Source organism: Meriones unguiculatus, chromosome 7 (assembly GCF_030254825.1).
Source record: "Meriones unguiculatus strain TT.TT164.6M chromosome 7, Bangor_MerUng_6.1, whole genome shotgun sequence".
Lineage (NCBI taxonomy): Eukaryota > Metazoa > Chordata > Mammalia > Rodentia > Muridae > Meriones > Meriones unguiculatus.
Window position 1 is genome coordinate 62327544 of NC_083355.1, and position 23268 is coordinate 62350811.

Here is a 23268-nt window from a genome sequence, read left to right on the forward strand (position 1 = left end):
ATGGTACAGCCTAGTACAGAACTGTGGATATGAAATTTTCAGAGGCAATGAAACAAATCTTTAAAAGTTTCTAAAAGGATTTATGATCTCATGGAGAATTTCATTAGCATAGAAGTTTTGTTTAAAAATGAAGTCCAGTGAATTATGACCCTATTGGATTTTTTCTTTTTTCTTCTCAGAACTTTAATCTTGAAATTATCAAATGTGATTATCAGTCTGACAGATTGTAGTGACTTTGTTTTATGATATTGTAATTATTTCTTTGAGAATTTCTTTTTTTGTGGGTTTATTTTTTTATCTTTTTAATATTAGTTACAGTTTATTAACTTTGTATCCCTGCTGTATTCCCCTTCCTCTTTCCCTCCCAATCCCACCCACCCTCCCTCATCTCCTCCCTGCCTGTTTCCAAGCCCACTGATAGGGGAGAACCTCCTCCCTTTTCATCTGATACTGGTTTATCAGGTATCTTCAGGACTGGCTGCAAAGTCCTCCTCTGTGCCTATAAGTTATTTTGATTATGTTTTTTTTCTCTTCCACCAATTCCTCAAAGACCCATCCCCACCTTCTGACTTACTCCACTTCATATTCATATTTACCCTCGCTTCAAATGAGTTGAGTTTAGTTTGTTTTAGCCAGCTTTTACTGGATGTGGGTACATGTATGGTCCATGTACCAGAGATTACACCATTGAAGAAAACTGAGTCTTCCTCTCCAAGCAGCTGTCAAATGCTAATAGCACCTTTGCTATGTTTGGGTCTTCATACCCGTATTCTCCATCTATTTTTAAATTTATATAATATAACTAATGAACTACAGATTAAATTTGAGCTATAATAATCTTGATGTTTGAATTGCCATTACCTTTTTTGAGGAGTGCATCAGGTATTCTCAATGAGAATGATTTTTTTATATAAGATTCAACTGATTTTTACTCAGGAGTTTGCAAAAAGTTTTCAGTTTTTCTCCCATTGCAATCTTAGAACTCAGAGTGGCTTCTGTTAGGATTTAACAATGTTTGGGCAACAGATTTTATGAAAAGAGAATTAAGAATGAGCACGTAAGTAATTGACAGCTCTGTGGAGATTACAACATTTATAATGACAAACAAACAAAGTTTGCAAGCCAAAACGAAACCTCGGTGGTTTCAGGAATGCAATAACTGAAGAAGAGCTTAATAAAGAATTACACTGTGGCTAACATCCAGGGAGTCCTTATACTGAACTCAGCTCTGTGTTGTACAACAGCACATGAAGCATCTCTGTCCATTTGTTCAGCAACTGCCAACTTTACGCTTAGGTTGGAACATTGTGTATTTAAAAAAAAAAACATGTTTACTTAAGAAGCAACTCGTTACAAAGATATTATTTACTGAATTTTGTTTTCCTGACCATCAGCTAACTGCATAAAAAGATAATCAGACTGTCACATCCTTCTAGTTGCACTAGGCAGAAAAGGAAAGTGATCATCTTAGAAATAAATGTCTTTGCAGCATGGAAGAGATTATTGAAAATGAATAAGCTTCATCAAACCTCATTTATGTGATAATTTTATAATTATCTTTATTTTAATCATTTCAGTTATAAAATATTGTTCTTCATTTTAATTAATTTCTGATTATTCATATTAAACTCTAGAAATGTAATATTTTTCTGATATAATTGATATCAAAATGAAAAATTCAGAACAGTTCTGGAATTTTTACATTTATTATTGAACTTAAGGAGAAAGTATTATTAAGTATTATATTAGAAAGTATTATTAAGTAGGAAGTATTATTTCTACTTTTGATCCACCTCATGTAATTATAATCTCAACTCCATTTAGATAGCAAACAGTTTTAAAGAACAGTCCTAAGTATCTGAAAACTAGAAAATTACAAACCAGTGTTTCTAAATCTTATATAGAAGATGAGATTCATTGAGACTTTTTCATATGTATGTATATCAAATGTACGTTATGTAACACATTTCCTGTACTGACATTTTTTAAAATATTTTAAACTTATTCCTTGAGCAGGTTCTGTCTCTTGTATGAACTTAGTGGCATGCTCTCTGATCACCTCCCCCTGTACAGTGCAACTTTGCCACGCCACATAGGAAGACAATGCAGCCAGTTCTGATGAGACCTGATAGTCTAGGGTCAGATGGAAGGGGAGGAGGACCTCACCTAGCAGTGGACTAAGGAGGAGCATAGGAGAAGAAGAGGGAGGGAGGGGACTACAGCTGGGATACAAAGTGAATAAATTGTAATGGATAATAATAATTAAAATTTTTAAGAAGTGAAAAAACAAAAAAGTAAAACAGATTTTGCTTACTTGCACAGAATTATGTGAATTTATAATCCATTTTATCAAAATAATTAAATATTGTGAATTATTTAAAAATGAAAATTTCTTGCATATACTAACTTCCACATCCTGTCTGTACAATTGTCCTGGTAAAACTTAATCCTTTCTTTCTTTTTCTCTTTTTGTACTCCTCTCTCATGTACCTTCTCCTTCCTCTGTGTTCTTATGAGAGCTGAGCATACCCTATTCTGTCAAATCTTTCTCTGATTTGTCACTTTTCACTGTATCTGCCTCTCAATTAGACATCATTTTCAAACATGGCTGATTCCTTCTATCAATTACTTTACCTCAGTTGTTTGGGATTAAAGGTGAGCAGTAAGAGTGTGTCTGTATTCTAGCCAGAATGATTAAAGGTTTGTGCCAAGGGAGGGCATGTCTGTATTCCAGCCAGAGTAGCCATGTTGCTGGAGTAAAATCCCTTTTCAGTTAGAGAATAATGGAAGGATGGTTTTCCCCTTCATAGAGTATTCAGTAGGCTTTAAGTAAAGGAAAATTTTAGCCTGGCCAGTCCTTTTTTTTTTTTTTTTTTTTTTTTTTGCTTGTACTTTTTATTGGAAATGGATTGTTTTCATGTAATACATTCTAATTAGTTTCCTCTCCCCCAATTCCTCTCAGACTATCCCCGCTTCTCTGCCACCCACTCAAAGCCACACCCTCTTACATACCCAATGAAAGCCATGGAAATATTTTTATGTAATTTTGGAACATCTTTCATGGATAAAATGATAGCATGGGTCTTATCTACTTTGTAAAATTAAAATTTAAAATTTAAAAATAAATTTAAAAGCCTAAACATTAGCTTTTTGTTTTTATCTTATATAACCTTTTTCTTTGTAGGGAAAATTTGTTTTGGACTCTAGCAAAACAATGGAGGCTTCTTAACTTGTCCGAGTATCACTATCTATTGTCCAATTTTCTAACAACTGTCATGTTTATGAAAACTACAGATTGCTCAGGGATATAGTTCAGTGGTTCTCAGTATGCTTTATAGATGGGAAAGTAGAGCACAAACAGAGCAGATGTTTTGCTGCACTAAAGAAATTTAAATCTGGTTGCTCAATGCAATTCAATTTTCAAGACGGTCAAAAATATCTATAATCCTACATTTTAGTTTTAATGTTATACCATTTCCTATAATTATGGAATTTTTACTTTTTCATTTATTACAATTTATTAACTTTGTATTCCAGCTGTAGTCCCTTCCCACATTCCCCCCAATCCTGCTGTCTTCTCTTCCCCTCCTCCTCCCCCAGTCCACTAATAGGGGAGGTCCTCCTGCCCTTCCGTTTGACCCTAGCCTATCAGGTCTCATCCGGACTGTATGCATCATCTTCCTCTGTGACCTGGAAAGGCCACATCCCCCATGGGAAGGTGATCATATAACTGTGTGGAAACATTCTTGACTGGCATATTATATGTTGCCTAGTGGGTTTTCTTTTACTATTGATTGAACAATTGAGTTATATATGTATATATACATATCTACATATGCTTATATGTATATTTATAGACATGCATAAAACCAGTAGTGTCTTAGGCACTGTTCTGTTACTGTGAAAAGACACCATTACCAAAGCAACTCTTCCAAAAGAAAGCATTTAATTGAGGACTTAACAGTTAAAGAGGTTAGTCCATTATCATCATGTTCAGAACAATGGCAATGTGCAGGCAGGCATCATACTCGAGAAGTAGCTGAGAGTTCTACATCCAGATCCACAAGGAACAGTAAGAGAGAATGCCCCTGGGACTTGCTTGGCTTTTGAAACCTCACAGCCTGCCTTCACTGACACAGTTCCTCAAGCAAGGCTATATCCCATAATCCTTCTCAAATAGTGCTACTACCTTGTTACTAAACATTCAAATATATGGGAATATGGGGACTGTTCTTATTCAGACCACCACATTTCACTGTCTGACCCTCACAGGCTTAATACCCATATGTTATGCAAAATGCATTCAGTCAAACTTCAAACATCTCCATAGTCTATCACAATCTCAACAGTGTTTAAAAGTCTAAAAGTTCAAAGTCTCTTCTGAGACTCATGGAAGTTTCTTAACTGTAACCACCTGTAAAATTAGACTCAAAAAACCAGTCACATACTGCCAATATACAATGGCACAGACTATACATTTCTATTTCAAAGGAAGGAAAGGAAGCATAGTGGGGAAATACTGGACCAAAGCAAGTCTAAAATACAACAGGGAAAACTCTTAATTTCTATACATCCATGCCTGATATGAAAGGACTCTTCAGATCTCCAACTTCTTTCAGCTTTGTTGACTACAACACACTTCTCTGTTTTGGACTGGTCCCGTGTCCAGTGTGCAGGTCTCCTTGGCAGGTACACCGCAACTCTGACATTCCACACAGTGTCCTCTCTGGGTCTCCATACAGAAACACCCCTGACAAATACATAGCTTTTGTGGATTTCCGTAGGAGAGGAAGGAGATTCTGCACCTTCTTTCTTGTATCCTTGACTTCAAAAGTCAGAACCACATAGACAAAGCAGCCAAGTCCTGTTGTTTGATGGGGCTGAAACTTGGCTCCCTTGTTGAAGTACATTTGTCTATGGCTTACTTCGCTGCTTAACCTTTTATTTATTTTTATTTATTTAACTTTTTTTGCACAGATTGAAAGGTTAGCTGGTAGGTCACAAATACTCTATTTAGCATCAGGATTTTTTTTTTTTATCTACTTTTTATCTACTTGAGCACTGGACTTCATACCATTATACTTCTTTGTATTTCTCTTCTCCTTTACATTATGGATTTCTTGTTATCCTTGTTCCTTTTCATTGTAGATCTGCATAAGAGTGATTATTAACACTAGGCTATCTTGAAATCTCCTCTGCTAAGGTCATTAATCCAAATCTCTTCAATTAGCCTCATAAATTTTTTTAGACAAGGACAGAAAGCAGCCACATTCCTTTCTAAAATATCACATGAATTATTTATAGACCACTTACTAATTTTCTTCCCCTATGCAACCTCTTTAACCAGGATGTCATAATCTATATTAGCACCTCTGTTTCCTGTGCACCTAGTCGCTTGGCTCATCACACCCTGCTTAAAGAATTCACCTGTTTCTTATGGGCCTGTTTAAGTCACAGAGTCTTCCATGTTCCTCAAATAGGTCAGGCCTGTCACAGCAGTAACCCACACTCATGCTACCACCTTTTATCTTAGTCACTGTTCTATTGCTTTCGAGGAGACACAGGCAACTCTTAGAAAAGATAACTTTTAATTGAGAGCTTGCTTACATTTTCACGAGTTAGTCTGTTATCCTCATGGCAGAAAACATGGTGGCATGCAAGCAGACATGGTTCTAGAGAAGTAGCTGAGAATTCCAAATACTAATCCATACGTATAGAAAAGAAACAGACTTGCCCCAGCATGAATTTTTGAAACCTCAAAGCCCATCCACATTGACCCACTTTTTCCGACAAGACCACACTTAAACCAACAAGGTCACTTTCTAATCTCAACTAATGACACTCTTTGGTAACTAAGCATTCAAATATATGAGCCTATTGGGTCATTCTTATTCAAAACACTACAAGTAGTAAAAGTAATTTCAGAGATTTATATGATTTTTTTTTCTTCTTAGTCTTTATAAAACTGATTATCTAAACCTAATGTTGATATTTTGTTAGATTTTTTCTTTTAAACAAGTCATTTCTTGTCTTTCAGTTCTTTTTAAAATGCAATGTTTGAAAAGCCTTGTGATTCCTATGATTATCATTTTAAAATATAAAGTAATTTTTATCTATTTTATTATTGTATAAAGGAACAAATCTTTATTACATCTTAAGTGCTTTTAAACATTTATAGTTTTAAACATTTATAGTTCAATGCAGAATTCACAGTGACACCATAGTTTACTTTCTGCTTTCACTGGAAGAGTTTGATATTGTTTTTATGTGTAAAGAAAGATCTGTCCAAGTGGTTAGATGTTTGCCAGTAGTGCAGTTACAGTCATTTGTTGCCCAAAGGAGTTTGTACTGAAGGAGAAAAGGCTGCTGTTAATAAGTCTGAAGCAACTTTGCAGAACTGTTTGTAGGAACCAAAGGCAAATTTAAAGTAGTTTTTTAAAATGTAAAGAAAACACAGAGTAAAGCAGTCATAACAATCCTTGATATAATATTTAAGAATTCATAATGGTCAGTATTCCAATATAAATGAAAATGGCCCACTTAGGCTCATAGAGAGTGGCACTATTATTAGGTATGGCCTGTTGGTTGTAGGTTGGCCTTGTTGGAATAAGTATGTTACTGGGAGCATGCTTTGAGGTTTCATAGGATCCAGCCAGGCCCAATGTCACTCTCTCTTCCTGCTTCCTTTGGATGCAGATATAGAACTCTCAGCTAATTTACCAGTGTCATGTCTGCTTGCATGCTGCCATGCTTCCTGTCATGGTGACAGTGCATTAAACCTCTGAACTGTATAAGCCAGTCTCCAATTAAATATTTTCTATTGTAAGAGTTGGCATCGTCATCGTATCTCTTTACAGTGATGGAAACACTAACTAAGACAATCCAAAAAAAAAAAAATTGTATTTTGGTATAATGACTTCATTTTATAAAATTTCACTATGACTTTTGTAAGTTTTGCTTTCTTGATTTGTAAAGTTTTCTGATTTCTGTTTACAGTTCCAAGTTTAATATTTCTGTGTTACCATTGTCCTGTAGAGTTACTTTCATGAGTTGCTGTAATAATTTTATTCTTCCATAATTATCTTTAAGTTCTGCACTCAGACTTTTTGCCATTGTGTATAAACCAAGTAGACAGTGAGGGCTGAAGGTCATGAGCTGAAGCATTGCTTTGTCTACATAACAAGACCCTCTCTCAAAAATTTAAAACACAAGTATATCTTCCATTCATTACTCTTATTATTTCAGTGGGAACCTCAAATATAGTTTCGTGTTTTCTCTGTTACTTTTATTGTATATCTCTGAAGTATATGAATTCTTTTGTAACATAATCCCCCATTAGTTCCTTGTGTCTTTGCTCATTGCTGACAAGAAGCAACTTAAGGAAGGAAGGAATTACTTGACTTACAGTTTAAGAAGAAATACAGTCCATCACAGGGAAGAAAGCATGATGGCGGTCGTTTGACCATATTGACCATCGTTGTCATAGCTTGTCATCGTCGTAATAGTAGTACTGGTGGTGGTGGTCATGTTGCTGTATTACTCAGGAAGCAGAGTAATGACAGGAAATGGGACTAGGCTATCGAGCCTCAAGTCCCGCCCCCAGTGACACTTTCTTCAGGAGGCCCCCATATCTTAAGGTTTTACAACCTTCCAAAATAACACCAATAACTGTGGACAAATTGTTGAAACACAGAAGCTTTATTAAAAGTTTTTTTGGATTCAAACTGTAATAGCCACAGTGTCATTATATCAAAAATAATAATAATTCCATAATGAATCATCTGTTAAAATTTTCAAATTCTGTTGACTTCGGAAATAGCATAATTTGTGACAACAGTAAAGCAAGCCCTTTTGTTCTACTGGAGTACAAATCACAAATAGGCAAAGAGCAGTTCCCTTAGTGATAGTAGCTTAGGGTTTATGAGCTAGATATATAAGATCACTCTTGTAGGTGTAGACTTGAGTACTAGAGGCTATGTTAAAGTGTTAAAGCCAGAGAGTTACAACTCATTTAGGTGTTCAGGCCAAAGCAAACTCAGACCTAAGAGGCTTGGGTTCTAATTCTTGACCCTAATCTTTCAAAGCCAGTGACTTATAGCTCTTTGTGCTTTGGTTAGAATCTTCTTGCTCTATGCTTTAAATAAATATAGCCCAGAAACCAGCGAAGAGTGGTAGATCTTTTGAGTTTTGGATTTTGGAGCCCTTGATTCCTTTGATACCTAGCAGCCACTTGTTAGAACTCTTGAACTTTAGGCCTCTAGATCCTTGGCTGTTAACTCTTAGCACCTTTCTGGATTTGGCCAGTAGCCAGGAGTTCCAGTGTTACGTTACCTCTTGCTCTTCACAGTCACTGACCTTCAGTAATTTAAACTTTCAGTAATCCCTTTAACTTTTTATCCACCTTTTTGCTGCTGCCAGTGAACAGGCTAAAACCTCTAGTTTATTCTCTGAAATTCATGTATCAGCTTATTTTTTGACAAAGACCACAGTAAAAATACCACTGGGAATAAGCTTTCATGAGTTTCCATGAGCAAGGACAGTACACAGCCTTATGGTTCTACCAGTCACATCCTAGTGTCTATATAGTTCCTGTTTCATCAAACATGTTTCATGTATGTTTCAGTCATAAGCCTCACATTTGCCCCAATCACAAGTCATTACTGAGTCATCCAGGAGGTACTCACTTGACTGACTCCTTGCCCATAACTGCAAGATAGATTCAGTCATGAAAAGGTCACTAAAGCTTATCATGATTAAAGTCTCCAAAGGCTGATGCAACTGTCTGGAACAGCTATGACTGTAACAAGGCCAGCCTCCTGAAACTGAAGTCATGGCTTCATCAGTAGCCATGGTTCCAAAGATCTCAGCTGTTGCAGAATTGTTGGTATGGACGTGAAATACTGTAATCTATGATGATAGTAATTCAGGTGATCATCGCAATAAGTGGTTTCTGGACTAGCAGCTCCCTACTCACTAAGCAATGTGTAGGGCAAAGATCCAACAGCCGTCAAATGAACAAAGGAAGCCGTGACTGCTTCAGTTATTCCAAAGAAAAATTGTGAAGATGTGCTTACAATGAAGACTTAGCATGCAATTAACATACTCAAAAGCCCTGAGCAGTGTTTCACCCTTTTACTCTTAGTGGAGTGTTAGGTTCTACAATCTGATCCAGTTGTGCTCTATCTAAATATCCAGTTGTGCTTTGTTTTGAAGCTCTATCTAAATAAGTCTCATATTATATGACCTAATTGACTCAACACATTAATTGATAGTAAATTTCCTTTTAACATCTCCACCCTCATTTTAGTTTTATTTTATTGTGAAATGACATTTCATTTCTGTGTACTTATATGTGCTTATCATGTATGTTTGTGACATTTTATGTGTCTGTAGTTTAAACATGTATGTATGCAGTTATTTGCAGTCATGCATGTATAGAGGCCAGAGGAGAACATCAGATGTTTACTGTATCAATTTGTATCCTATTCTCTTGGGACAGAGTCTCCCAGTGGGCCTAGAGCTGTTGCTGTCAGCCAATAAGCTCCAGGAATTCTGTAGTCTCCTACCACCACAGCATAAAGATTACAGGCATGGCACAGCCACACTCAGCTTTTTTACACAGATTCTTGGATGTGCCTCAGCTCTCTATTTTGTCATTTTGGGTGATCAATTGTACTGCTTGGCCATGGAAAATGAGCCCAATAATGAAATTTGGATAAATTCTGTGCAAAATTGATTTTGTTTTTTCTTACAGACTTCTAAGTTTGGCCATGGTATTTCATTTAAACATTCATCTGAAAATGTGGTTCAGAGAAATGATAGGGAATTTGTTTTGGGCCAATGTAGATAAAATTATGTTGAGAAGTTAAAGGGGTCATCTAGTATTATATAAGAAAGACTTCAAGTTATATAAGTCTTAGTATGTGAGTTCATAAACTGGGACATTGTCACATAAACCTGCTCTGGGTGGGTGAATTTGGATCTTCTAGTGGAAGCAAATGCAGGCCATTATGGCAAGTCTACTCATTGGTAATAGTGTCAGTAAAGGAATCACTGGAAAGATGGGCACAGTAAAAGCAGCACACCACATGAGAAAGTGGCCTGTCACAAGGGACAGTTAAACATGTGTGGTCACAATTTCAAGACTTAATAGTTTGTGGTGATAGAAAGACATGGAAACATAAAACAGCATATTCAAATGTATAGGAAATAACATGAGGGTAAAGATGAACAGAATTGAAAAAGAATGTAAGAATATGTGTATGAATAAAAACTATAATTATTGAAATTTTAAAGTAAGTAGACACAAGGGAGAATAACTGAAGATAGAAGCAAGATTCTTAATTAATAATAGTTATTTACAATTTATACACACAGTTTTAAATTTTTTGAGAGAAGGCTGCTGAGATGGCTCAGAAGGTAAAGGCACCAGTGCTAAGGCTTGACAGTCTGACTTCAATTCATGGGACCCACATGGTAGGAGGAAAAATCAACTCCTGAATATTGTCCTCTGACTTCTGTATGTGTACACAGTGCATGCACCCATCCACACATAAACGCACATTAAATAAGTGCTTATGAACTACGACCACATCATGACCAATAAAAAATTTCCACATTGGAGGAATGTAATGTTCTGAGAGATGATAGCTGTGGCTTTTATTTTCCATTTTCCAGAAAAAGGAATCTCAAGATGGTGTGTGTGTGTGTGTGTGTGTGTGTGTGTGTGTGTGTTTTATGCTGGGTATTAAAATCAGGGCCTGATTCATGGTAGGTGAACACATGCCCCAGCTGGCTAAGATGATAAAAATTACTTTACCTCTAAAGGCTAAACATGTTAGAGAACTGCCTAACACCAGAGTTCAATATGACCAGAAGTTATATTGTTGGTTAGAATAGCCATTAAGAAAAGATAAATCAGTATGCAAAGGAGTAGTGTCATATTAGAGTGCCTTCACATTAGTTACAGTAGCTATCAGAGTCACATGAGATACCACGTTGACAGAGAGACATTTACCACACTAGTTCTTTCTACTGAAGGGTTTTGGGATCACATGATCACATTTCCAGAGAAAGAACTATTTTAGTAAGAACTTTTGCAAGTTGTGCTTCTAGAAAACAAAACAAACAAAGAAGCATAATTCAGTCCATGGGAGAAATGTCAGTGGACTGATAGGACATATCTACTAACTCCTTTTGAAGAATTATTTTATATAAACTTTCAGAGAAATAACTTCTATTCCTCCCTGTTCCTCCTTCTTTTTAATGAATGAGGTTCACCTTTGGAACTAGCATTAGAAAGCACTGCCCATGTGCATCTTTCACATAGGAACTTACGAAGAATCTGAAATAAATTATAGGCCAGATTAAAGTTTTTTTTAACTTAACTGTACACATATATTTATACAAATGGACATAACCAATATATGTGATGATCATGAAAATCTTGTTATAGTAAGGATCATATTAGGAAACTGAGATAATCCATTAGATTAATACAGTTGGTAAAAAGAAATGAAATTCAACAAAATTTTACAGAGGACGTGTAGCACCTTTTGGCAGCCTAGGAATGAAAATGTCTCTAATGTGATTAATATATCTACCAAAATGCCTGCTATCAATTTATATGTTAGAAGCATTTCTTATATGTTCAGAAACAAGACCAAAAATGCCATGAAGGTTAGTTTTTGTCAACTTGACATAAACTAGAGTCACCTAGGAAGAGGAAAACTTAACTTAGGAATTGTCTCCATCTGATTGGCACATTTTCATGATTACTGATTGATATGGGAAGGCCTAGAATGATGCAGGTTGTGCAGCCTCTGGGCAGGTGTTCTTGGGTTGTATTAGAAAGCAAGCTAAGAACGCTATAGAAGGCATCCCTGTAAGCAGTGTTCTGCCCCCTGCTCCTGCTTCAGTTCCTGCTCCGACTTCTCTCCATGATAGATTTTGACGAAAAAGTGAAAGCCAAATGCACCCTTTCTACCACAAGTTGCTTTTAATCATGCTGTTTATCCCAGAACCGAGAAGAAAAAAAAAAAAAAAAAACTAGAAGGAAGGCAAAGATGTTTGGCCATACTTCCAGAACATACCCAGTTTTCTTCTCACTCACCTGGACTGAGTCTGAATTATCTCACATTTTCTAGACTGCTTTGTAACCTTCCAACTTGACTTCCTGATTCTGCCCTGGCTTTCTTACACTTTTCTAACTATAGCTGGAAGATTGAGTGTAGTTCAGTGTGAGGGTAATCGAGTCGTTTCTCTAATCTAATCATGTCAGCAACTTTCTACCTCACTGTAGACTATAAAGACTTCCCCTTTTGTTTCATCTGCTACTGTTCTTGCTAGTATTGTTCTATCTACATAGTTTGCTGTAGAACTTAGACACGCTAGACAAGCCTCTACCTCAGGGTCTTTGCACTGTTGTTTCTTCTGCTTTAGTCACCCTTCTCAAAGACATACAAACTGTACTTTTTTTTTTTTTACCTTTCTTTACACATTTTTCTCTGTTTTATCTTTCTTATTTAAAGTTAGCAATGATTTCCTTATTCTCATGGCATGCCCTATGCTTCTTCTTCCCTCTGTAACATTTTCATTTTTATTGTACTATTTATTTTGTTTATATTGTTTCTTTTTCAGAGTGTAGATGTTTTATCTACTTTATAATTCTATATCCTCATCATCTGTAACTACCTAACAAAGTAATTGATTAGTAAATTTTAGTTTAATGCACTTCAGAAAAGGTGTTTCTTTAGGCAGGAAATATTGGCAAAGTTCAAGGAGAAATAAATTTGTTACATATGTCTCACTTTTCATAACTTGAAAAATTATAACTTTCATTAGATATCTGTTTTTTAAAGATATATTTTCTGTTATGCCTCTTTCTGCATATTTTAAATAACAAATTAAATTTTATAATGCCAAAGATTATATATGTAAAGATTATATATTATATATACATATATATATAATATATATTGAAGTATAGATTACAGGTTAAAATCTTTATATTCCTTACAAATATATAAAATTATAAATTGCAATATGACATGGTATAAAAACTTGCTGGTGAATAAACATTTAAATCTTTTATCAAAATAAATTTCAAAACTAAACATTTTACAAAAAGTTGTTCCAAGATGGAGGCAACCAGTGTGTACCATATCTAAGGGACAAAAGATTAAAACCTGTGAGCAAAGAGGTGTTTGGATCGAAAACACCAACTTTGGTGCTTACCTGAGTGGAGGGGACACCCCAGGAGTTGGGAATGATCAGATCCAGGACCCCATGGCCATCTCTCTGGTCCAGGAGTCACAAACCATGAAGCCCCTGTCCTTTCCACTTACTCGAGAGAGTGCAGGCCCCCAAGTCCAGGGACCCTCCACTCCTCTGGATTTCTCCCACTTCCCTGAGGGCAGCATCTGGACTCGTGGGACAGCATCCAAACCTCCAAAACATGGTTCTACTGGTCCCACTGTGGAGAGCAGGTGGACAATAAAATCATAGGGTTCCAGGATCCAAGATGGCAGAGCCCATACAAATCTGAGTCTGAGGAACACAGTGTCTGGTACGTGTGTAGGCTGCAGGTCCAGTGCCTTCTGAAGCACCAGATCTCCGGTGATTGCCACCTGAGGCTGTTGCCTGACCCCCTCCCCGCAAATTCCACCTGAGGCGCCTTGCCCCCTCAGCTAACACCTGAGACTGCCAAGCCCTGCTCTTCAAGGCACCCATGCCCTTACCCCTTACTCTTGAAGGCACTCATGCCTCTGCCATTGAAGGCACCCATGCCCATGTCCTGCCCTGTAAGGCACCTGAGCCAGCCACCTGCCTTCCTAAACTACCACCCCAGTGTGTTTGCGTTTGTAATACCAGAACCCGTTCATGTTCCCCTGGAACTCTCTTGTTATCCTGAAGACTAATGCAGACTCTAGACTCCAGAAAAGGGCGGATCCAGTTTTCAGTGAAGGTTCAAGGAATAAACAGCCAAGGCTATGGACAAACAGATGGCTAAAGGCCAGCATAAGGACACAGTCAACAAAAACCAGAACATCATGGCTCCACCAGAACCCCCCCCAAAAAAAACAATGCATATTCTAATGTAGGTGAAACACAGAAAAATGACCTTAAATATAAATGACAACTGAATATGTAATAAGAACTTTTATTCTATTTCTTTACTTATTTCCAAACAAGCATGTCTCTCACTGTGTGAATCTCAGATAAATATTAAATTCAAAGCTAATAAGTACAAAAATATATTCAACACATGTATCTTAAGCCAAAGAGTCCTTTTTTATTATTGTTTTACATCAAGTGTGTGGTAAAAGTTTTTATTTTGAGAAAATCATTTCAGATTTTCTGTAATAAAAAAGGCTGCCAGACAACTCCTTATAAATTAAAATATAATTACAACATTTTCTATCTTCTCTGTTTTTACTCCAACCCCTCCCACACACCCCATACATACCTTTTCCCTCTCAAAAACATGTTTTTTTAGCATTTATTGTTGTGTATGTACATGTATGTGTGTGTGTGCATAAATACATAAATACAGCCTGCTTTGTTTGTTTAGTGTTAGTTGTATGTTTATGATTTCAGGATGACCACTTGTTACTGGATAACCAATAAGGGCGCTCATCTTTGGGGAAGAATGTTTCTCTAGTTCTTGGTAGTTGCCTGTAGTTCTTCATCTTTTGGTGGACCATCATGAAATTTCTTTCTTCCATTTTAGCATGTCTGTTAGTGTTGTACTTCTTCAGGTCTTGTTTAGATATTGTTTAGATATCACAGCTGGAGTTCCCCTGTGACAGACAACTCTTGAGGTTCCTCATTTTTTTCCAATATTCCCTTGATGTGTCTGCCTTCATTCTTTTCCTTCAGTTTCATCTTACAGAATAATATACCCAAAATAAGCCTGGATGATAATTACTGTTTCATGAAAAATAATTTTTATTCTACAGCTGAAATTATTTACTTTTCCTTTGAACTTCGATATGCCATTTACCTTCAATTTTTGATACTTAATTCATTATAAAAATAATTAGGATATAGAGATGATCATAGTAGAATAAAAGCTGTCTTGATAATTTTGTAATTTATTCTCATAGTTCATAATTTTTGTTTTCACTGTGAGACAAAATCTTTGTTGTTATGAGCCAAAAAAACAAATATAGATAAACTAGTGATAATCATGTATTTTCTCCAAATAAAAATTAAAGGAGGTATGTCACAAAGTTTTTGCAGAATTTTAAAAATGTGATAGGTGAATTAGGTTTTCACATAACACATTGTAGAATGAACATGGCAATTCAAAAGAACTGCCAGCCACTTAACCACTAAGCAGCATATCATTTTAAAGAATATTTTTGCCTTTGTGTGTTTGTACAATGTACATATGTGTATATTTGCATGTTCATTTGTGTAAGCAGAGTCATATCTATGCTATGGCATGAATGTGCAGTTTTGAGGAAATACTTAAGTGTCAGTCCTCATTTCCCACTTTATTTGAGACAACCTACCTGGGCATCTGGACTCAGGGGATTCTCATATCTCCAGCATGACGTAGGAGCCCTGTGATTACACACATGTGACTGTGTCTGACTTTTTTCTTAGTTCCAGTACTGCAAACTCAAGGCCTCAGTTGTGTAACAATACTTCTCCTCCCAAACCATCCTTCATAATTCATCCTCGGCAAAGCAGTCAGCCAAGATCAATTCATATTAACCTGAAATGTCTTGATTTTTGGTGGTTATTTTATTTAATTTGTAAAAATGCTAACAGTATTTTGTATGAATGAGCTGTGTATAGTCAGTTTTGCATATGTATATCAACATCACGTAAGCTAAATCAATAAGAGTCTGTTAAGACTTTTTTGCCTTCAAAGTATTTGTATATTACTACACAGAAGTACTGATATAGAAGATATGTTATGATTGGGGTCAGAGTAAGAAGTTCCTAAGTAGATTATAGCTGCATTTTGATTGTTTCATGAAAACTAATCAATTTTTATTCACAGGGCAAGAAGCCATTTGTCAAGAATTGTAGAAAGTGTGTTATTCAGGTCTTAAATCAATATGTACATTTATTGGTTATTACTCACATATACTACTTTTAAAAGTAGATAAGATAAGGAGTAACTTTTAATTTCTTTTCTGCACCACGGGTTTGATATTTTATTGCTTTCATCAATGTCCATGTGTATGAAATGTATCCTGTCATTTATACTGTATCACTTTATAATCTGTACAGAGAGTATTTAAAATGTCTTAAATAAGTAAAAATCTGCATTGTCCCTTAAAATATGTTTTTATTTGTGCAATATTAATAGAAGTTGAACATAGACTACATTATTGTGGTTTATTATAAATTTGATGTGAATTTAGATACATACTTTTAATTCAACAGTGGCTATATAACTAGAAATATTTGACAAGCAAATGAAATAATTTTAATATAATTTCACCTTAATTTTATGAAGAAAAAATGTTATCAATACAATATTTATATTAAGACTAATTGAATATTGTAATTGATTTAACAAAGTTCTATAAATAGTGTAATTTTGTTTATATTCAGCATTATTTTTACCTTCCACTCTCATTGCAAAAGAACCCCTTGTCTTTGAGAGAACTCAGTGGTGTTATTTACATCAGTTCATATGGCTTGGTTAAAGAAATGCTCCTTTACTTACTGGGTTCTTCCCTTGTTGCAGTGCAGACGGCTGCAGCAGGAGCTTGACCGTCTGAAAGAGCAGAGCCAGACTTCAGCAAACAACATGAGACATCCGACTGCTGAACACAGTCAGGAACGTGCTCTGAAGGTAAATGGCTGTTCCTGCTTGCAGGCAAATTAAGGTTGTAAGCCCTTGGTGCCAGCTTTCTGTGCTGCATATATCAGTTGTGTACATTTCAGCAAAAGTGAGCTGTGCTGTTTGCCAACAACTCCTTCTTTAAACACGGATACAGCACCCTTCTGTTATGGTATTATTTTATTTCATGTATGTGTACATGATAAAAACATATTTCTGAATTCTGAGAGGTTGTATATTAAAAACTTCTGGTATGTATTCATTGTCTTGCTGGTTTTAGGTTATTAGCTTTTGTACTTAATAAAAAACAGTCACTACAAAAGAAATAATAAATCATCAACCTATACTTTGTAGCGATATTTATTGTAACAATTTTAAATGTATTGTTGTATTTGTGACCCAGAGAACTGACAGTCTGAGAAGTCCATGTGAATGTGTTTGGAAGTTGCAGCAATACTTAAAATGTGGAAAGGAAGGAAAGAAAGGAAGGAAAAAAGGAAGGAAGGAAGGAAAAGAAAAGAAAGAAAGGGCAATGTTTTCAACTAGAATTTGAGGCAAGTTAGGAAACATTTTATGACATATTTTATCTCATGGTAATAAAGATTCAGTAATCATGAGAAAAACCATTATATGAGTCTTACTATGGGGGGGTTATTATAACTTTCCATTCTACCTTTAAGTTATTTCAGTTTTTAGTAGAGTATCTCTGAAACACTCATGGTCTCTGCCTTCAAGGTGTCTGCATGCTTATTATTTAGTCTGTGAGGAACAATAAATGTCTTTTTGTTTTATTGTACAGCAAGAGATTTGCCAGGGTTTTATTATAGTTCTTTTAAATTAATTTGACCTTAGATTGTAAATAAACATCATGATATTAAAAGTCTGATACAGTAAAGCAAAACTGACAAAACATCCTTTAAAAACGAGTGAAGGCTGTAGTGATGGCTCAGTCAATATTGTCTTGCTATGCAAGAATGGGGACTTGAGTTAGAGTGCCCAGCACCCACATGGAATACTAGGTGCCTAATGCTGTCTGGCTAGCCAGTGTAGCCAGAGGTTGAGAGAGATCTTGAGCTGAAGGTTCAAAGAGCTCTTGGCTCCAAGAAGGAAATGGAGAGCAACTAAAAGGACATGTGATTTCAGTCTCTGAACTCCACATGAATACAACACAAGAACATGCTAAATATGTTTGCCTGTGTAGACACACAAACAACCACACAGGCACACAACCCACAAAGCCATATGCCCCACATACATATACACAGTGAAGAATGTGTAAAACTTAATAATAGGTTGTTCTAAATGGTACTTTATAAATTTTTTTTTACAATTAAAGCTTTCTATTTATTTCAAATAAAAATGTAGAAATTATCAAAGTTAAAACACATTTTCTATATAATTGCAATAATTTTATTAGTCTTTTATGTAGTTTTTTGTAGAAGGTGATAGTTTTTAGGAGAAAACTAATTTCAAACACTGATTAATAATAACGCATACAGGTATCATTTACTTCTTTCTTTTTTAATTAATTTTATTTATTAATTTATTAATTAATTTATTTAGGCCACAGAGGAAGATGATGCAGCCAGCCTCGATGAGACCTGATAAGCTAGGGTCAGAAAGAAGGGAAAGAGGTCCTCCACTATCAGGGCACTAGAGAAACAGCATAGGGGGAGAAGAAGAGGGTGGGTGGGACTAGGGGGAGACGAGGGAGGGGGCTGCAGCAGGGATACAAACTGAATATTTTACAAATCTATAGTGGTAGTCTTATAACTTTGTGGCTAAAAATCCACTTTCTATTGAATTTACAAGTACACCAAAAATATAGATTAAGAGAGAATTAAAGATTGCCATGATTATTTTAATTAGCCTGAGAGAATATATAATTTTTTTAGAATTTTTTTGTTTTCTTTATTTTATTAATTACACTTTATTCATTTTGTATGCCCCCATAAGCCCCTCCCTCCTCCCCTCCCAATCCCACCCTCCCTCCTCTTTCTGCATGCATGCCACTCCCCAAGTCCACTGATAGGGGAGGTTCTCCTCTCCTTTCTGATCTTAGTCTATCAGTTCACATCAAAAGTGGCTGCATTGTTCTCTACTGTGGCCTGGTAAGGATGCTCCCCCCTCAGGGGGAGGTGATCAAAGAGCAGGCCAATTAGATTATGTCAGAGGCAGTCCCTCTTCCCATTACTATGTAACCCACTTGGACACTGAACTGCCATGGGCTACATCTGAGCAGGGGTTCTAGGTTATCTCCATGATAAGTCCATAAGTTGGAGTATGATTCTCTGGGAAGTTCCCTGTGTTCAAATTTTCTTGTTCTGTTTCTCTTCTTGTGGAGACCCTGTCCTCTCCAGCTCTTACTATTTCCCACTTCTTACATAAAATTCCATTCACTCTGCCCAACAGTTGATCATCAGGCTCAGCATCTGCTTTGATAGTCTGTAGGGCAGAGACTTTCAGAGACCCTCTGTGGTAGGTTCCTAGTTTGTTTCCTGTTTTCTTCTTCTGGCTTTCAGAAGCCCTCTTTAGCAGGTTCCTAGGTTGTTTCCTGTTTTCTTCTTCTTCTGATGTCCATCCTCTTTGCCTTTCAGGATGGGGATTGACCATTTTAGTTAGGGTCCTCTCTCTTGCTTAGTTTCTTTAGATGCACAGGTTTTAGTGGGTTTGTCCTATGTTGTATGTCTATATGAGTGAGTATATACTGTGATTGTCTTTTTGCTTCTGGGACAACTCACTCAGGATGATCCTTTCCATGTCCCACCATTTATCTGCAAATTTCATGATTTCCTTATTTTTCATTGCTGAGTAATACTCCATTGTATAGCTAGCATCTTCAACAAATACTGCTGGTCCAACTGGATGTCTACATGTAGAAAAATGAAAATAGATCCATACTTATCACCCTGCACAAAATTGAAGTCCAAGTGGATCAAAGACCTCAACATAAAACCAGACATATTAAATCGGCTAGAAAAAAAAGTGGGGAATACCCTAGAACTCATTGGTACAGGAGAAAACTTCCTGAACAGAACACCAACAGCACAGGCTCTAAGAGCAACAATCAATAAATGGGACCTCATGAAACTGAAAAGCTTCTGTAAAGCAAAGGATACTGTCATCAAAACGAAGCGACTGCCTACAGATTGGGAAAGAATCTTCACCAACCCTTTATCTGATAGAGGACTCATATCCAGTATATATAAAGAACTAAAGAAGCTGAAAAGCAGCAAACCAAGTAATCCACTTAAAAAAATGGGGAACAGAGCTAAACAGAGAATTCTCTGTAGAGGAATACCGAATGGCAGAGAAGCACTTAAGGAAATGCTCAACCTCATTAGCCATTAGGGAAATGCAAATCAAAACAACCCGGAGATTTCACCTTACACCCATGAGAATGGCCAAGATCAAAAACTCAAGTGACAACACATGCTGGAGAGGTTGTGGAGAAAGGGGGAATCCTCCTCCACTGCTGGTGGGAATGCAAAGTCATACAACCACTCTGGAAATCAATCTGGCGCTTTCTCAGACAACTAGGAATAGCGCTTCCCCAAGATCGAGCCATACCACTCCTGGGCATATATCCAGAAGAGGCTCAAGTACACAAAAAGGACATTTGCTCAACCATGTTTGTAGCGGCTTTATTTGTAATAGCCAGAAGCTGGAAACAGCCCAGATGCCCCTCAACTGAAGAATGGATGCAGAAACTGTGGTACATCTATATAATGGAGCATTACTCAGCAATGAGAATATATAATTTTATGAGAATTAAGTATAGGAACATTTTAAATTGTGTGTTTTTGTGCAACATGGAAAATAAGTGTTCTAAAGTAATCCTCCAAGCATGATAATATGTTATCATAATTCTGGACAGATCTTGTACACAATGTGTTATGACTGATTCAACTTAAAACAGGGCCCAAGATAAACATTCTAACTTGGTAATTATTAACATATAGTAACTGTGAGAAATAATATAAATTTCTGTTACTTTTGCATGTCAGTGGTAAGTATATTTAAATTCTGACATTTGTTGGGAGAAATACATGCAAACTTCTGAGTAATTTTTTTATAATTGAATTTATTTATTTTTATTAATTACAGTTTATTCACTTTGTATCCACACATAAGGCTCTCCCTCCTCCCCTCCCGGTCCATCCCCCCTCCCCCTTCTTCAGGCATGCCCCTCCCCAAATCCACTGATTGGGGAGGTCCTCCTCTCCCTCCCTTTGATCTTAGTCTATCAGCTCACATCAGGAGTGGCTGAATTGTCATCTTCTGTGTCCTGGTAATGCTGCTCCCTTCGAAGGGAGAGGTGATCAAAGAACAGGCCAATCAGATTATGTCAGAGGAAGTCCCTGTTTCCATTACTATGGAACCCACATGGACACTAAGCTGCCATGGACTACATCTGTACAGGGATTCTAGGTTATCTCCCTGCCTGGTACTTGGTTGGAGTATTAGTCTCAAGAAAAACCCCTGTGTTCAAATTATCTGGCTCTGTTACTCTCCTTGTGGGGTTCCTGTCCTCTCCAGATCTTACTATTTCCCACTTCTTACATAAGATTCCCTGCACACTTCCCAACATTTGGGCATAAGTCTCAGTGTCTGCTTTGATAGTCTGCAGGGCAGAGCCTTTCAGAGGCCCTCTGTGGCAGGGTCCTAGGTTGTTTCCTGTTTTCTTTTTCTTCTGATGTCCATCCTCTTTGCCTTTCGGGATAGGGATTGAGCATTTCAGTCGGGGTCTTCTATCTTGATTAGTTTCTTTCTTTTTTTTATTTATTTATTTTTTATTTTTTTTTTTCATCAGTTACATTTTATTAACTCTGTATCCCAGCCGTGTCCGGATCCCTCATTCCCTCCCAGTCCCTCCCTCCCTCCCTCATCTCCACCGTGCCCCTTTCCAAGTCCACTGATAGGGGGGACCTCCTCCCCATTCATCTGATCCTGTTTTATCAGGTATCTTCAGGACTGGCTGCAAAGCCCTCCTCTGTGGCCTAACAGGACTGCTCCTCCCTTCGGGGGTGGGGAGACCAAAGAGCCAGTCATTGAGTTCCTGTTAGAAATAGTCCCTGTTCCCCTCACTTTGGGAAACCAATTGGTTACTGAGCTACCACAGGCTACATCTGAGTGGAGGTTCTAGGTTATATCCATACATGGTCCTTGGTTGAATGTCAGTCTCAGAAAAGACCCTGTGCCCAGATATATTTGGTCCTTGTGGAGCTCCTATCCTTTCCCCATCAGACTAACTCCCCTTCTTTCTTATGATTTCCTGTACTCTGCCAAAGGTTTGGTCATGAATCTTTGCTTTGAAAACACTGCTAGTTAGAGTCTTTCAGATGCGCTCAGTAGACTCCTGTCATACGTTCAATGCACATCCCATCTGTCTTTCTAAATGAGGATTGATCATCTTACCCCATGTCGGCTCAATTGATTATCTTTTTTAGGTGTATAGATTTCATTATGTTTATCATATCTTATAGGTCTATATAAGTGAGTATATCCCATGTTTGTCTTTCTCCTTCTGGGATATTTCACAGATGTACAGATTTTAGTAGGTTTATCCTATGTTATATGTCTATATGCGTGAGTATATACCATGTGTGTCTTTCTGCTTCTGGGATACCACACTCAGGATGATCCTCTCCAGGTCCCAACATTTACCTGCAAATTTCATGATTTCCTTATTTTTCATTGCAGAATACTATTCCATTTTGTAGATGTACCACAATTTCTGCATCCATTCTTTAGGTGAGGGGCATCTGCGCTGTTTCCAGCTTCTGGCTAGTACACATAAAGCTGCTACAAACATGTTTGAGCAAATGTCCTTATTGTATCCTTAAGCTTCTTTTGGATATGTGCTTAGGAGTGGTATGCCGGGATTTTGAGGAATCACTATTCCTAGTTGTCTGAGGAAGCGCCAGATTGATTTCCAGAGTGGTTGTATGACTTTGCATTCCCACCAGCAGTGGAGGAGGGTTCCCCTTTCTCCACAACCTCTTCAGCATATATTGTCACTTGAGTTTTTGATCTTGGCCATTCTCATGGGTGTAAGGTGAAATCTTAGGGTTGTTTTGATTTGCATTTCTCTAATGGCTAATGACATTGAGCATTTTTTAAGTCTTTCTCTGCCATTTGATATTCCTCTACAGAGAGTTCTCTGTTTAGCTCTGTTCCCCATTTTTTAAGTGGAATACTGCTGCTCTTCAGCTTCTTTAGTTCTTTATATATATTGGATATTAGTCCTCTGTTAGATAAAGGGTTGGTGAAGATTCTTCCCCAATCTGTAAGGCAGTCATTTTTTTTTTTTTTCATGTTAGTGTCCTTTGCTTTACAGAAGCTTTTCAGTTTCCTGAGATCCCATTTATTTATTGTTGCGCTTAAAGCCTGTGCGGTTGGTGTTCTGTTCAGGAAGTTGTCTCCTCTCCCAATGAGTTCAAGGTTCTTCTTCACTTTTT

The 23268-nt window shown here is 36.9% G+C and overlaps 1 protein-coding gene across 10 annotated transcripts in view; it reads left to right on the top strand.

Moving 5' to 3' along the window:
- Positions 1-23268, top strand: part of Mipol1 (mirror-image polydactyly 1) — a 303874-nt gene that overhangs the window by 110332 nt on the left and 170274 nt on the right. For 9 of the 10 annotated variants that reach the window (XM_060387531.1, XM_060387532.1, XM_060387533.1 and 6 more), the window contains one exon: positions 16712-16819. In XM_060387531.1, the coding sequence (XP_060243514.1) occupies positions 16712-16819 (108 nt within the window). The remainder of the gene's footprint in view (positions 1-16711; positions 16820-23268) is intronic. The other variant, XM_060387538.1, reaches the window with a different exon arrangement.